Source organism: Bombus bifarius, unplaced genomic scaffold, assembly GCF_011952205.1.
Source record: "Bombus bifarius isolate JDL3187 unplaced genomic scaffold, Bbif_JDL3187 scf7180000007966, whole genome shotgun sequence".
Lineage (NCBI taxonomy): Eukaryota > Metazoa > Arthropoda > Insecta > Hymenoptera > Apidae > Bombus > Bombus bifarius.
The window spans coordinates 4,390,907-4,407,416 of record NW_022884352.1 but is presented as its reverse complement, the minus strand read 5'-3'; the positions used below and the strand labels follow the sequence as shown (position 1 = coordinate 4,407,416).

Below are 16,510 nucleotides of genomic sequence, written 5' to 3'. Positions count from 1 at the left end.
ACGATCCTCGAATTCTTCTTCGTGTTTAAGCTCCAGATCGAATTGTTTCTTTTCCTCTATCGCGTCTTTAAAAAATTGCTTTAATTTTTGTTTCTTGTTTTGTAACTACGAACACATTTATATCGCATATACATTACGAAAAATAATTACCAAAGTGATATCGTGTTAGATTATAAATATATATAAATATAAGTCTTCTTTTTTAGCTATTAATTATTAAACATAAACATATAAGGTATATTACATATTAATTATTAAAGACTGACTTGTTGCGCTTCAAATTCTTTAATATCTTGCAAGTATTTTTCCATATTTATTTGATCTTGTTTACCAGCTTCGAATACCTCTCTCTCTCTCGCTGCTTCGGCATTCTTAGTTTCTTCGATTCTAACGACATCGGGAAATTAAGTTATTCAAATAAAGAAAATGTTTTCTACCACGTATGTAAAATGTCGTAAAATTTTACTGTTTCTTTAATTCGAAGGCATAATGCTTTCTTTTCTCCAACTGCTTTTCTGTTTTATGTTTCATTTCCTCTTCGTATTTTGCTAAATCCTCTTTCATTGAATTCACGTACGCTATTTCTTCCTCTTTATCTGCGTTTTTAAGAGTTTCCCGAAATTTTAGTTGAGCATCCAATTCTCTATAACACTAACGAAATCATAATTAACAATTCCATATCCAAATATATCTCTTTGACGAGAAAATAAAAATAAAAAGGCAACTGGATTAAAATTGAAATTTTTGTGCCACATTTTTTACTCTCTAAATACCTCAGAAACGAGAAGACCTTGATTAATTCGTCTACACATTGGTTTCCTGTAAAGAATAAACCTTTTCGCTTGTTTTATTATTTCTTCTCTCTCTGCTGCCTTCTTTTCAGCAGCTTCTTTTACGAATTTTTCCCTTTCTTCCTCTTCTCGCTTTTCTCTAGCTAAACGTTCTTCTCTTCTTCTACTCTTGATATTCTGTCACGACAGGAAACTATCTTTATAAAATCTTGAAGCCATTCTTTATATAATTTGATAATTTGATACTCGATCGATGATATTAAAAGAAATAATTTATTTGACAAAGATAATATATATATTACTCTAGAATAAGTATCTAATGGAAAAGATACCTCTTTAGTAGATGTTACTTTTTCTTCCTCCTTCTGTTCCTCCTTTTCGATTTCATTTAATTTTACATCTTTTGTTTCCTGTTTCTCCGCGAATAAAGCAGGTTGATTAATTGAATTTGGCGAACTTTTTGGAGTTATTGTCTCTACAGTACTTTTCGATATCTAACAGTGTGAGTAAATTATCTTGTTACTCGAAGAATTAAATCGTGCTGTTTAGTTGAACGAAAAACTAAGAAGAAAAAATAGACTGATAATAGGAAAATCACATACCTTAACACTTTTCATTGGTTTCACTTTATTCCGGTAACACACAGTAGGTGTAGCAGCTTGAGCTATTTGATTTTGAACCATAATCGTGATTTCTTTAATATAATGTTTGTATTATTGCATAGTAATATAAATAAAACGACAAATGAATGAGATTGACGTAAGTTGCGCGGTTTCTTTCTTCACTGATATTGCGGATAACTTTAAACGGCGCAATCGTTGTCTTGGAAACTAAATTAGAACCAATCGATAGGATTTGTGGATAGATAAAGTTAATAAAAGTCACATATCTTTCGTTACAGATACAATTCTGAGTGGAAAATATTTGAATGTTTCAAATTAATAAAGTGGAACATTTTATTACATTGAAATTATACAATAAGCATAAGAACAATAATAAATTCAATAGATATAATTGTATTTCCCTGCTAGTAAAATATTTGATATACAAGAATTACATTTTTACAGATTTTTATGTTCAAAAGTTTAACATTTCATTATTATTTGCTTAAAATAATGAAAAATAGTAATCCAATAGCCTATAGATTTGTGTTTTATTATATCTATTAGGAATTAGAAGATAATACTCCTTTTACATTAGAGTGATTTTACTTAAACTTAAACGTACACATATATGTATCAAAATTTATGTTTCAAATTGGCTTTGTAATTTAAAACTGCTATATCGATTGTTACGTCGGTAATGTAGTATATCAGGAACTAAGAACTGTAACGCACTCTAGTTTTCGAAAATGCATACGAATATGTATATGCACATGTAGTTATGTCGCTTGTTGATGATTTGTGTCAACGAACTTTTCGAGTTTATAAAGCAAATTATTGGGAACATTGAGAAAATAATTAACAATACCTGTTATTAATATAATCATTTGCTGCTATTGACATCGAAGTAAGTAGATTATGATATACAAGTACATAAATATACATATTTGTTTATATGTTTTTTAAACTTCATTTACTAGGTTATGCATATCGTGTTTATATACAAACATTACTTTCTCGCATTTATTAATTATTCTTAATTATACTTAATATTACAGATTAGATATAAGGTGGATTAATATTTGTTCTTGATGATTAGCTTCTAATATATCTCTTAAAGTTAGTTTTTCTGTTCGATCATTTAAACCTAACATCATTTAAACTCACTATCTCTATGATTGGAAGAGTAAATAAAATTATATCAATTATCAAAATTGTATTTACATTATATGTAATAATTATATAAATAACGTGTTTCTTCTGAGTATATTTTTATTGTTGCATTTCAAATATGTAACGGAAACGTTCAATTGGCGCCAAAGCAGGAACGATATATGTACTTATCGATATGCATTCTGCTTGCGATTCTCGAAGTAAAGCGGTTAGTATAGTTCAGAGTAGTGAGCACTTTACGTTTATGACATATCACGCGTATTTCTGTGAAAAAAATTAAGACGTTTATTCATATTCATTGATTACTCAAACTATTATTGTGTATAATTTGATATATCGATTTACATAAAAACAAGAAAAAGAACAATATCATGGGTATGCGTTTATTTTGCGTTTAAAACGGGTCTCGAAATTTCTCATTTTACTCATTGCCACTAAGATTCGTTTTGGCTATTTGTAATTTGATTATTATTGATTATCATAGTGTATTTCCTATACTTTTTTACAAATCTTGCAATTTCCAAGGTATAGACGTAAATTTAATATAATTTTGTTAATAATAATATTCACGGGAATATTCATTTTTCAATAAAATCGAAGTAACATTTGCTGAACATTCTTATACAATGTATGGATTAATTGTTTATTTCAGGGTACCATGCACATTTTCATTTTAACTATTTGTTAATTAATAAATAATTAATTAATAATGAAATAATAGTCTAATTTTTTATTAGATTATTGTTAGTATATTTTACGTATTTTGTATTTTGCATAAAAAAGACATTCAAAAACTTTACAATCATCTATATTTCGACGAAGTTATTTTACATAATATCTCACTTGAAATACATACATACAAATCCCGTTATAAATCGATTGATGTCATTTGTGCATCGGTAATAGTGGAAACGATACAGAAACCATAATCATCCATTATATACTGAATAAAATACTAAACACCATTTTCTTCGCTTCTTTACGTATTCATTAATTTTCTTTATATTTTTCACAAATTTAATAACCAATTAAATTCCAATTCAAATAATCAGATTTTATTTGACTAATGCTCAAACATTTTGTGTCTCAAGAGTTTGAAGGAACTGCCGCAAGATGGCCGCGGAGCGTGGTCGTGCACTTGTAATGACAACACGTGCTACAGCTGAGTGGCGGTCTCCTTCTCGGAAAAGTGAGTATAATCGTGTTTTAAGAGTGTTTGCCGTTTTCCTGTGCTTACCTGCCTTTTATCCATTGTTGTATCTGTCTCGTGCTCCGAATCGTGCCTCTAAGTTCCTCGGAATATGAATATACCCTGGAAATATTTCCTCATTTACTCGATGCTCGCACATGTGTGGACAATGATACTTCAATAAATTGCAGATCGGTAAATAATCTTAATAGAGAATAATATTTATTAATAACAGACAGTAATAATAAATGACGTACGAACGCTTGTGGGAGAACGATAGTGGTTAAGAATATAGATATTTTCGGTTAAGGTACTGCTTGAAATGGATCGTACTTTCCTTCCTTCACTAACCTAACCCTTTACACACATGTACATTTCGAAGCATCATTAAGTAACACACTATAACACGTAAAGTGTGTTTCAATACGGATATTATGGTAGATTGAAAAACATTATTTTAGTGCTGTATTTTAGTTGGTGATTAATATTAAATGTCTAGTGAATATATTCATCGAAAATTGTTAACTTAGAGCTGGAACCATTTGTTCGTATCGATTGTGATTTATGTGTCGATCGTGCGTATCGGAGCAGTGTGACATTGTTACATTTGATTAAACAGAGTGTACTGACTGTTTTTCTTTTGTTGTTCAATGATAACTATTTGCTATATTTATGCTATATCTGTATTTGAAGAAAGTTAATTCTGTCGTGGACTTATTATTATTATTATTAATTCTGCTTATATATGTAAAAGCATTGTGTCAAGAAATGGTCAAATATACAGTTTATTTTTTGAAAAATATCGTATGTTAATGTCTTATATAAATAATAAAGTGGATTGCGAAAGATTTATATAAGATAATTATAGATTATGATAATGATAGATAATATACGATTGGAACACGTATCGCATTACGCAATTTTGAAGTAATATTAACTTATCCAAAATATCGTAATATGTGTATGATAATTATTAAAGGTTTTCAAACTGTTGAGAATCACCTTTGCAATTCCAATTCGTTTAAACTGGGATTGCTATTTAAGAGAAATAAGCACTGTAAATTTAAGAATATTAGCTAAGAGTATATTACTATAGAAATAATATTTTTAGCAATATACGCGTATTGTAATATATTGTTGTCAACGTTCTATCACGAAGAATTTGCTATATTTATAATCTTAAGGAACTACGTGATTTCAGGTGAAGGCGAGTGGCGGGAAAGTAATGTTTTACTTTGACATCAGAGAGGGCTGTTAGAGTGAGTACACTATGAAGTTTCTCAATTCTTCATTGTTTTAGTTCTATTTATCGTAATGTTTGATTCATTCGCATGACTGAATCTCAGTAGTATATTAATGTATGTATATTAACCAAAAATTATATTTTCTATAATATTGAGTAATATTAAAATTTATGCAGTGGCTTCCGCATTAACAGCAGACGATATATTAATTAAAGTTAGCAATCAATAATTAATTGTTTTGTTCGATCGAAAAAGAGTACTACGTCTAAAGATGCAAAGCTGCGCGTAAGAGTTTAATTACAGCAGAAGAATAATTAATTGGTGAGGGAGAATAGGAAGAATTAATAAGTATGAAACTTTTCAATGAAATATATATTTATTAAAGATCTAGAATTTTCTTACATCTAGAGTAAATATCACAGGTACACGTTTCTCTATCACAAGATTCTCTACTCAGCTATTTTCTTGTGTTGATAAGTAATAATTATCGATGAGAATCAAAATCTCCAAATGCTTGTCAAACACAAAAATTAATACAGCAGGCTGAGTTAACACACACATAACAACGTTTTTAGCGCGAGAATGAATCTTTCTCAAGTCGATGTATACGCGAAATTGTGACGTAATCGACGCGAGGAAACATATATATAATCGACATGTCGAGTTGCACGACTGTTCTCGCGCCAAAATGGACAAAATAAAAATATTCTCGATAAAAGTATGAAATAAACAATAGAAAATTCTAACTGTCAAGTAAATTAAAGCTCTAGCCGCTAACGCGGGCACGTCATTACGTTTCAATTAGTAAACATACAAAATTTATCCGTAAGACGATATTACAAAAAGGAAGATATTTCGATGATCCTCCTTCTCGTCTCACTCCAAAGTGTCTTGAGCAAATAGAAAGTCTTAAGTCTATTCCTTTTCTTCGTCTTCGTCTCCTCGATCCTCGTTCCTTCAGGAATCTGTATTTGCACATATTACGGGAAATGATATTTCCCCGTCGTTAATTTTAGAAGAAAAGGATTCCACGAAGAGGAGCCGAAGTTTCCACTCCGTCACGACTTGCATCGAAGGCGCGCGAATTATTCGCTCAAATCACAGACAAAATTGCAATACCGATAATGGTTCTTCGCATAATGGACTCCTCTTAAGATTCAGCCACGGTAATTTCGCTTCTCCGTGAGCGAGGGTCCGATTGCTTTCCATCGAGAACTCGGTTAACCGAGTCTACGATGGCTTTGCCCGTTGAGATCGTTCGTCCTCTTGTTTACCACGGTCTCCAGATCGGCTCGTTGGGTTTGGCAACCTGCAGAAGACCTTGATGATTCTGCGAGATGCCTTCGATGTCGATTCTAACTGGAGACGGTTGGCTGGAAGCCGGAGTGAGGGGCATCGAGTATTCGTCGGAGCTGAGCTCGCTGCTCGAAGACGGGGAAGATTGCGGCGCGGCCACGTGTATCGTTAGGGGGCCAGTTTTGTCCATGGAATTCAGCTTGTGACCCAAGTGGGTCATCAATTTGGTCCCCAAGGCAACGTCGACGCCCGGAGTGGCGGCCAGGCAGCGGCTAACCTCGTTGGCACAATGCGTATACCCGGCTCTGAATCGATCCGCGTCGATCACCGGATTCGCCGAAAGACGCTGTTGTCTTTGAAGCTTGTGAAGATGACGTACAGTCAATTCCAGAATGTCGGCTTTTTCTAACTTGGCCACGTTCTCGCCGTCGCCAGCCAACGCTGTGACCATCAGGTCCTTCAGCTCGTCCAAGCACCGGTTGATTCTTGCTCGGCGTTTGCGTTCCAGCATAGGTTTCATCACCTGTAAATCGAAAGGAACGAACCATTATAGACGATCGTTTGAAAAGGCGAATCTTTTAATTCGAATTGCAGGAATTATTCGTTTGGCTTGCAGTTACTCGACTCTAGTTTAACTGTATTCTAGTTCCAATGATATTCCAATAGAATAGAAAATCTATTTGAGTAGATAGAACAGGCGTTGGACGAAAACCTAAGGACGCTTACCTTTCTGTATTGATAAGTCCTGGAGATCGGTTGCTCCTGTCCATCAACCATCATAATCTGCTCGTGCATCTGCATGATTAATCCTTTCGTCGGGGGGTTGCTTCACACACCGATTAACTAACGTCGCACTGATTACGATTCGCTTATCGCGATATCACACTTCTTGTCCAACTAATTATTATCTCTGATGTCACACAACGAGTTTTTCAGCAAATGATTATTCGGTCGATTCTACGGGAAAGGTATCGAAAAACTGGTATCTCCGACGCGTCTCCCGTTCGAACTTCGTGAACGATCACAGTGACTGTGGTGGCTGGTCGGGCGAGGCTGTAGTTTATATAGTCAAGGACCCATCGGCAGGGTGGGGCGAGGGGCTGCTGTCAGGGTCCCTAGTGGGGGACAGGCCTTCCGTGGGAACGGTCCGTAGAGGTTGGTTCCCAAGCAAGCACACCACCTGTAAGCGGCAGCTGCCAGACACGCGCCCACACCAAGCCATCGTCACCGTTTCTTTGTCCTCGTTGCACCTACCGTTCGAGCCCGTATTTCCTACCTCTTCTGATACTCCTTGGGTAGTCGTGCCACGGTATGCACGGCTTAACGTTCTCTTCTCTTTCTCTCCTAACTCCTTTCGGCTTGCTGTTTCACGAACGTGCGCTCATACGGAAGGACCCAGTATCCACGTCCTCTTCGTCTCTGCCGCAAGAGTAAACTATACAGCAAAAGAGAAAAAGAGAAAGAGAGCGAGACCCCTCCTCGTTCCACCTAGTCTTCCTCCTTTTTCCATTCTAGTGCCCCGAGGAGGGTATACAACTCGTGCTACGTCTTCTTATCGTAATCTCATCCTCGTCGTACCTTCTCACCGGTCGATAGTTTTATCCTCGTCGAAGAGGAGCAGCCTGGAGGAGCGTGCTGGGCACAAGTCCGGCGTCCTCCCGATCGCAATCCCACTAGTTACACGTTACTGAATCACGGTACGTGCGTCTATGCTACCAAGTCACCGCGAAATCATAGCACCGTAGCCGGTCGCGCTCGCGCTCATCGTTTCCTCTCCGCCAATTGATCAATCATTTTCTGCTGCGTATTAACTCCGGTGTCGCGTGAGAGACACGCCGCGGATGCGAACACAAACGTTGCGCGATAAAACTCAGCGTTATGAAAAGGATGTGATGAATCGTTTATTACGAGTGTCGCGTGGGCGCAGCACAGAGTCTTCGTTGGCCGCCGACCGTATTACCGAATGCGACAATTAGCGCGGTCGTCTAGGCCTTCTTTAAGACGTATACCTTAACGTCTGATCGTTCTTCGAGGCGTACTTTTACAGATACCACGATTATTTAGGTTCTTTTTGTCTCCGGAAGCGGTCGAACATTTACCTTCTAATTTTTTCGATGAGAATTTAACGTATCTTGTTCGTCTTGTTGAAAATATGGTTTTAGATGGCTGATGATTTAATTTTGAATTTGTCCAAGAGAATCGTAATCGATCGAATAATTTATGTTCGACGGTACTCTTATGTTACGGTTTCTTCGTTGCTGAAAGAAGCTTACGATGTCATGTTTAATTTATATTCACTTATTTAGGAAACCGTAACCGTATTTTTCCTCGTGCAATCATTATTCGAAGAGCACTTGCAAAGGAACGGTACTCTGGTTGTCTTTTTTCCGTTTTTCGTTTGCAGGAACCGCAACCACTGAAAATGCGTTTTTAACGATATGCTTACAAAGTCATTATCGTTTCTTGATATTAAACGCTCGACACGAAAGAGAAGAAGAGCGATCAGTTTTGTTGTCAGATGCACGGATAAACCTCGTGATATCCTATCACGTCGGAACAAACTGAATTGGCGGATAATAGAAAAGCGTGAAAAGTTTATCTGTTTAAGCGAATATTCCGTTCATCGATCGAGACTGCAGGCAATTTTCAACGACAAATGTTTTTGCGCGTTTATATAAATGACACGATGTCGACAAAATGATCTAATTTCTGCGGTGTAACGATTTTCTATTTACACGGTATTTTTTAATTGACCGCTATCGACTATGAGCCCAAGGCTGTGTATATCGTTAGTTTCAGTATTTCGCCGGATGATCACGGTTGCAAAGTCCGAATATCCCTTTCCGTAAGATTATTTGAAAATTATACAAACGAGTTACGAATGTGCGTGCCATTCTTCGATTCTCGGAACAATCTTTCGTTTATCGATCTCGAGAATTTCTCTGTCGGCGGTGCAATTACACGCGACGCCACGCTCGGAGAAGTGATTTTCATGCGTCAACGTATCTACCTATGTATACGGCTCGATTTAAAGCCGCGCACGAACGAAAAGATTACAGATTTTCAGTTTGGCCAATTGATCGCCGTCGAAAATTGGTCGAAAGTAGCCCTCGGGTGGATTTGTTCGGGCCGAGGTTTAATTTCGCCAAGACGATCGTAAAATCGTCCTTCGCTTTGGATAGTCATCGTCCGGAATGAATAACTCGGCGTGCCTCACGTGTACATCCTGCCGCTTGCTGCAAGCACTTCCAGATACTAATTTCGTCCAGGCTTTTGCTGAATTATACACTTCGTACCCCCCTCCAATCTTTCTCTATCCTTCTCGGTTTGCGTGGCCATTCCTTCAATTATTCTTTTTTTCGCCTCTTTCTCCCATCTTTTCCCTCCTCGCCTCGGCTCTTTCTGCCAACTACCACGCTTATTTCTGCGCCAGTGGGGCACTTAAACATCGTTCGCACCGAATAATTACGCACGTTAGTTCCATCCTTCTTCTCCTGTCTCGGTTCTCCCTCGTCCGACCACCTTCTTCTTGCTACCGCGATTTTACGAGGCATCCTTCGTCTTCTTCTTCGTCTTCTTCTTCGTCTTCGTGTCCATACCTTCCTCGGCTTCCTCTCTTTTTTTTTTCTTTTTTCTTTCTTTCTTCGCTACTCCCTTCAAGCCAGCCAATTGCACGTGTCCCTAACGACGCCGGCACCTCCGTAGAACTTACGCGATGCCGAGATAACGCGAAACTCCTCGGTCTCTTCTTTCTCTTATTCTTTGTTCCGCGGATGTCCAGCAGCCTTTTACCTGCTTCATTCCCTTGTCGCTCGCATCCGCGGATTCCAATTAGCTGCTGGTGCTCCGGGCAATGGTTAACGTTTTGCCGTTCTACGTATATAAGTATGTAAGCAATGGTCAGTTGCGTTTGAATTTCCATTTAAACGGGAAGTTTATATTTCGCGCGTGTTTCGCCGTACTCCGCGACGCAATTCTCACTTGGCGTAGTTCGAATCGACGATATCGAGGATTCTTCGTAATCGGAGTGTAGGGGGCGAAGAACGGATTCGTTGGCTCGTCAAATTTCCTATGGAGCATATTTTCATTTATACGAAGCGCGTATAACGAGATACGATGTTGCATTAATTTTTGTCGTAAACGACGGGACAGATAAAAGATGACGAAGCTTTTTCCAGTCGTCGTAAAGAATTACAATAAATAATTCATAGCTGGTAATTAATGGTAATGAAATCATACTGGTAGCGTGTCTTGTCTGTTGTAATACTAATCGCAAGAGTTGCATGTTGATAAATAATCTTTCAAAATTTGAAGCGATTTTTAACTCGCATAAATTACACCGGTATATTTATATCGTCTAATTATCCGCGAGAAAAATTAATCGATTTAAATAAGTCGACTTGACAACTAGCGAAGACGAATGCACCGGTTAAATTGATCGAAACAAATTATCATTACTCGATGTGTCGCTACTACCTCCAATCTGTATAAAGTTACCCATCTCGTTTGTAAGATTGCGATTCATAATTTAACCAGCCGGTAAATGAAATCTCCACGTGTAACAGTATACGTTGATTGGTTTCCCCGAGAGCGCAAAAAGTGATAATGAAAAATGTTGATTGAAGTCTTAGGGCTGTTTCATAGCGATCGTATTGCCGGTGTAATAAAGCGGTAAAGATGATGCGTTCGAGCACCGAAAAACGGTAGCCGCCCATTGAAACCTAGTGGATTGTTCCGATGAACGTTCGAGAAACGACAGTCGCGCGAAATCGAGACGACACCGACGAATCGAAACGAATGAATGCGGCGCATTTCTCGCATTCCAAAACGGGGCTACCGTTATCGCGAGTGCAGTCGTTGCGACCTGAAGCATGCGCGATCATTTGCCACTCTTTTCGCTTTCTCGTTTCGTTTTGAAATTAATCGCGAGGATAAAAGTGAAAGACCTAAGTAACAGGCTCTTGCCCGTTCATTTTATATTTCAATGTATTCGGCACCTTTCGTTTTCCCTGTTTTTCATCGATGCAAAATTTCAAATAATTTCGCGAGAGATTAGCGAACCGTTCAAGTACGAATCGACCATTGTTTTTAACGTCTCTGCTGCTACGAGGACGATTATACTTTGTAAAATGTAGCCTTATCGCGTCTGTATGTCTGGAAACGAATTTTTGGATTTACGTAATGCTCGCTTTTCGCTATCCAACCGAATAACGAAACGTCGTTTCTCTTATGTTTCTCATACGCTTGAAAATGAATTTTCTAATTAACGTGAAATCTGTTGGAACATTTATTATAAGAAAAAAAGGAATGAAAAAATAAAATACGTCCGGTTATCGATCGGTTTAGGATCGTACAACTATTGTTAACGATATCTGTCCCACGTGGATTATCGCGATCAACGACAACAGTCCATTAGAACGATGCCAATCGGTGAAACATACTTAATACGGCCACGTGCCGACTCGATTTCAAGTCAGCTTCCTCTCACGTGCCGCTCATAGTTCATTGTTCGTTGTTTTTGCACGACCCGGGTGGGTAGAGAAGTTCCAACTGCGTCGGCGAATAATACAAAGTTAATTCAACGTCTCGATTAATCCACGTGGAGGATTACGCGCGTTATACAATAGCTTCTAGACGATGACCGCACGTGCTGAACTCGTGTAGGACTTACGTCAGTCATCCAACTACATATATACATATTAAGCGTAACAGAGTACGCAAGTGCAATCAATATATTCACCATGTAACCTATCTTTTATGTCCGTATGTTTAATGTATCCTCGTAAGAATACATACGATGACTAGATTACGTTTTGCTAATAGGAAGTGACCGCAACGTTTCCAATATTTCCATATTTGGCGTATTTCGTGCGATACTTTCGTCCAACTACAGACAAAATTGTCCATTTTCCACTTACTTTCTTTTTATCGAGAACGATGGTGTTCTTTTTTTTTTTTTTTTTTTAGTTTAGAAAGCGAAGAAACAGAGAAACGCAGAAAATGTAGAAATACGAAGTGAATGGAAAAATTCTAGAAAAATAGAATAGAAAAAGTATTAGAAAAGTTCCATTTTTAATTTGTATTTTTCAAAAAGTGGAGTACTAACCCTGATTTATAAATAGGTACATTTAGTAATTTAATTTATATTATATTTACGTTTGCAAAAATTGAGTTAGTCGAATAAATGATAATAAATTTGCTCGCTCGATTTATGATAAAGAGCAGCATATTCTTTTACTTTATATATCATTGTCACGCATACAGAGTAAAACTTTCGAAGTAAAACGTATCGTTTCGGATCACGGAACACGTGCGGCGTTAACAAGTTTTCTCACAGCCATGAAATTTCCCATGTTTCGTGTATGCTCGCGGTTATCATTTATTCCAACGACGTGTAAGAGGAAAAGAGAGAGAGACTTATTAGCAAGTATATCAGCTGTTGGTGAACATATGTCGCCAGTCGTTTGGCTCGTGCCAACGAAATCGTGATCCCCTTCTTTTCTATCTCGAATATCAACCCCTGTGACATCGGTTCGCACGCGTCGATTTCCGGTTAGCTAATATCTCAGGGGTTTTCATAGGGGCTACACCCATGGATAACAATTGTATACTTGTTACTGTTCCTTATGATAGTTTTTTTCCCTCCCCTCGTGGATTCGCTGTTACCTAATTCGATGTCGTTGATCGTCAAAGTATTATTTATTATTTAAATCGGTGAAAGACGAAGCCTAATAGGAAATTATAGCGGCTTTTGTGTACGTAAGTAAGTAACAGATGGCTGATATTTATGGAATCTCATATTTTCGACGAAGCTGAGGAAAATCCATACTTTGGAGACTAATTAAACATTTGTTCAAAGTTTCTTCGGGTCTTCTGTATTTGCACGAGCAAAGAAAATACATCTGGAACGTCTTTACCATTATGGTGGATTGTTTTTATTATACTTACCATATTCTATTGTCATGGTATCGATTACCCAGTTACCATGTGATCTGGTCGTTTCGCTATTGTTTCTCATTGTATCGCCGTGTATTAACCCGACGTTCAATAAGACTCGAGTCCCAAGAGGACTGTAAGTTCGCAGATGAAAGTTAATCACGTAAAGACGTAAACATCGAGTCACTTTGTTCCACAAAAACCAGAGTTCTCTTTTTTTGCGTTCGAAACGTGAATTCATTTGTCTGGAAGAAAAGCGAATCGATATTTTTACCGTAGGGTGAAACAATGTTTAAAATTCGTTCGTGAGGATCAGTGGATGAAAGGGATTGTGGAAATTCTTTCGAGCGAAACATGCTCGTTCGCCGGGCTGTTCGTGTTTAGAAGAGGTAAAATTTGCATGCTGTGCCGTTAGCATCTCCTGACGCAAACACGCCGGACCTTCTGACCTACTGTTCGCTCCGAGTAACCACGAAGAACAACAAGAGGAGAAAAAAAGGAGGAGAAGTGAGAGCATTCTCACGGAATGTCGAGTTCACCTGGCGGCTTGTGCACACACCGTGTGCACTTCGCCCTATTTAAATGGCCTTTTCTGCCCTTCCTCTTTTTTTAATTGAATGCTACCTCATGGCACGTGCTCGCAATACCCGCTCCCGACACACGTCATCACTTCCGTGTACGCACGGCGACCTCGCTCCGCTTCCGCAGGATCTTCCGGTAAAACCTGAATCGCCTAGCTTCCTTCGACCTTCCACCTCTTCATTTTTTTCCCCCCATCAAAATAATACTAATCGCGCAACAGGATACCCCTTGTTTACTTGGAACTCGGCATCCTTGAACAGCAAAATTCCATTCTATTTTTTGGAAAATTTCGTCGTCTGCGGTGTTTTTTTTTTTTTTTTTATAAAAGATATATACTTTGTTGTGAATTTAATGGGAATAGAAAGAGAGTTTTATGTTTAAATAATAAATTGCTAGGCTTGGACAGGTACTAAGTAGAATTATTATTTTGTTTTTGTCAGACGAATGACGGGCAAATGTTCGCGCTTTCAATTTCAGGGATATTTCATAAGAAAATATCAAACGTAAAATAACACGAAGATCATCGGCATCCTTGAACAGCAAAATTTCATTCTTTTTTTTTTGGAAAATTTCGTCGTCTGCGGTGTTTTTTTTTTTAAATAAAAGATATATACTTTGTTGTGAATTTAATAGGAATAGAAGGAGAGTTTTATGTTCAAATAATAAATTGCTAGGCTTGGACAGGTACTAAGTAGAATTATTATTTTGTTTTTGTCAGACGAATGACGGGCAAATGTTCGCGCTTACGATTTCAGGGATATTTCATAAGAAAATATCAAACGTAAAATAACACGAAGAACATGAATCGAATTACCATTGTGCGAGAGTGTACGGACTGAATGTGATTTTAACGAGTTGTTTGAGGACTTCAGCACGTGCGTCGAGTCATCGCATAATAGCGAGGTAGAATTGCTTATTGATCATATCAGACATCCGATGCTCGGTTGTTGAGAATTTTTGCGTGTCGTATCGTTACGCGTTTCATCCATTCAAGCTGATTTGCAAGCATCTGATCAACGTTTCTCGCCGTGTCAGAGAAATTTTATGTCGAGAATATCGATTTCAAGCGATGAGTATCGATTCTTCGCAGAGAATCTTTAAATTAAATATTTCGAAACACAGAAAGGTCCCGTGCAAAAAATTGACAAACCACGCGGAACATGATGTCGAAGATGGACGAATACGAAAGATGTGCGTGAAAAATTCTACGGTAAAATGTGTAGAAAAAATTAGAAAATTATACGAAAGATAAGCTGGAATGTCTCGATGTGAAATACAACTATTATACAATGACTTGTATATACGAATTTTACGGTCAAATTTACACGAATAAACAATCCCAACAAATAAATAAATATATTTAATGCATAAAGTGGAACATTTCGATGGGCATTGCAAACGAGTTGGTGTCACGTTAGGAGTTAAAATCGATAGAGGGAGAGAACAGCTAGCCAACGTCTTGAAAGAAGGGGCACGAAGTGGCTCCGATAGGGCCCCAAAGGCGTCCATTGTGGGGTCTTATGTTGAAGATTGCGCACGTGCTCGGTTTTCCCACGCGTATAGCACGCAGCCGTCGGTCTGCGCTCAAGGGGGAGGACACCGAAGCTGAAAAGGAACAGGGCGCATTGTGTCGAGCACGGGCCTGAGACACTGGAAATTAAAGGCCTTCTCTCATCTTCGTCTTTCTTCTTTCCACCCACGGGCAAACAATGACCGGTATAAATTGCTGGTAGTGTAGAAATAAAAGGAAACGATCTTCAGGCAGTTCCTTTTCGACCAGACTAAATTACTCCAAGAAAATCGCTTCTCGGCTACTTTCTACCTGCAAATGTACCGTTTAACGCTGTAAGTCTATAAATCTGAATCTTTCATTTTAGCTTTATTATTTCGGGAACACTACTATATCACTGTTAAGTACTTTACGGTTTCGCTCGTCTAATACATAATCTGTTTAGTATTGAAAATGTAAGAGAAGTATTAATTTCATCGCGGAAGTAAGTTTTACAAGTAATTCGTCAAAGAGACATAGAGTAATCCGGTTCTGTGTTAGTAGACGAACAAGCAAGACTTGCAAAATCAGTCTAAATTGTTGTTATTTGGCTAGTTCAAATTGTCAAGAATTTATTCGCCTTTGATATCGCGTATCTTTTCACTCGTACTTTACCCGCGTATATCTCTTTCATAGAAGATATCTTTAGTTATTATTATTTATTATTTATTTAATCTTAGTCCGTGCCTTTCGGCTTTGGAAGATTACATCTCTTATATTGCCTTTACTTATTTCTAACTGTCGTTCCCTCCCTGTCGTTCCTCCCCCTTTTCTGCTGCTTAGAAGATATCTTTAGTTTGGATAATAACAATTCTTAGTCGCTTCCTGACTCGATCTTCGAAGCCAAAATCGCAAGAATTGCGTCTAGTAACCATTTATACGGACGCACCGTGTGCGTCAGTGGGATATATCCTTTAGTTTATGCCATTACCGCTACGTGTTTCGTATAGCTAGATCTCTCGTGTAAAAAAATTCCGAATACGTAGCTACGTAGCCATTAAAAAGGAAGAATCAGGACGGGAAATCTGAGGAATCCTTTTTGGTTATTCGACGTGGCAAGGAGATTAGGATGGATTTTGCCGTTTAACGTTGACCGTGACGCAGCTTTCAGAAATGTAACCGAGGACCACCTACGCCGGATATGTCCG

The 16,510-nt window shown here is 37.9% G+C and overlaps 3 protein-coding genes across 4 annotated transcripts in view; 1 reads left to right on the top strand and 2 right to left on the bottom strand.

The window, feature by feature from the left end:
- Positions 1-254: 254 nt before the first annotated feature.
- Positions 255-1,474, bottom strand: LOC117206912 (vicilin-like seed storage protein At2g18540). The gene is made up of 5 exons (XM_033446617.1): positions 1,394-1,474; positions 1,124-1,285; positions 774-968; positions 467-651; positions 255-387 (listed from the first exon to the last, which is right to left on the bottom strand). Exons 1-5 carry the CDS (start codon positions 1,472-1,474, stop codon positions 255-257), a joined length of 756 nt encoding a protein of 251 aa, XP_033302508.1.
- A 2,180-nt stretch (positions 1,475-3,654) lies between these two features.
- LOC117213028 (tubulin polyglutamylase TTLL4-like) overlaps positions 3,655-16,510 on the top strand; it is a 238,013-nt gene continuing 225,157 nt past the window's right edge. Inside the window, exons 1-2 of one of the 2 annotated variants that reach the window (XM_033458460.1) lie at positions 3,655-3,755; positions 4,957-5,014. The gene's annotated coding sequence lies outside the window, so the exon portion shown is untranslated. The other variant, XM_033458523.1, reaches the window with a different exon arrangement.
- On the bottom strand, positions 5,355-8,013 carry LOC117213265 (enhancer of split m7 protein-like). Its single transcript, XM_033458654.1, has 2 exons — positions 7,022-8,013; positions 5,355-6,818 (listed from the first exon to the last, which is right to left on the bottom strand). Exons 1-2 carry the CDS (start codon positions 7,094-7,096, stop codon positions 6,270-6,272), a joined length of 624 nt encoding a protein of 207 aa, XP_033314545.1. The 5' UTR covers positions 7,097-8,013; the 3' UTR covers positions 5,355-6,269.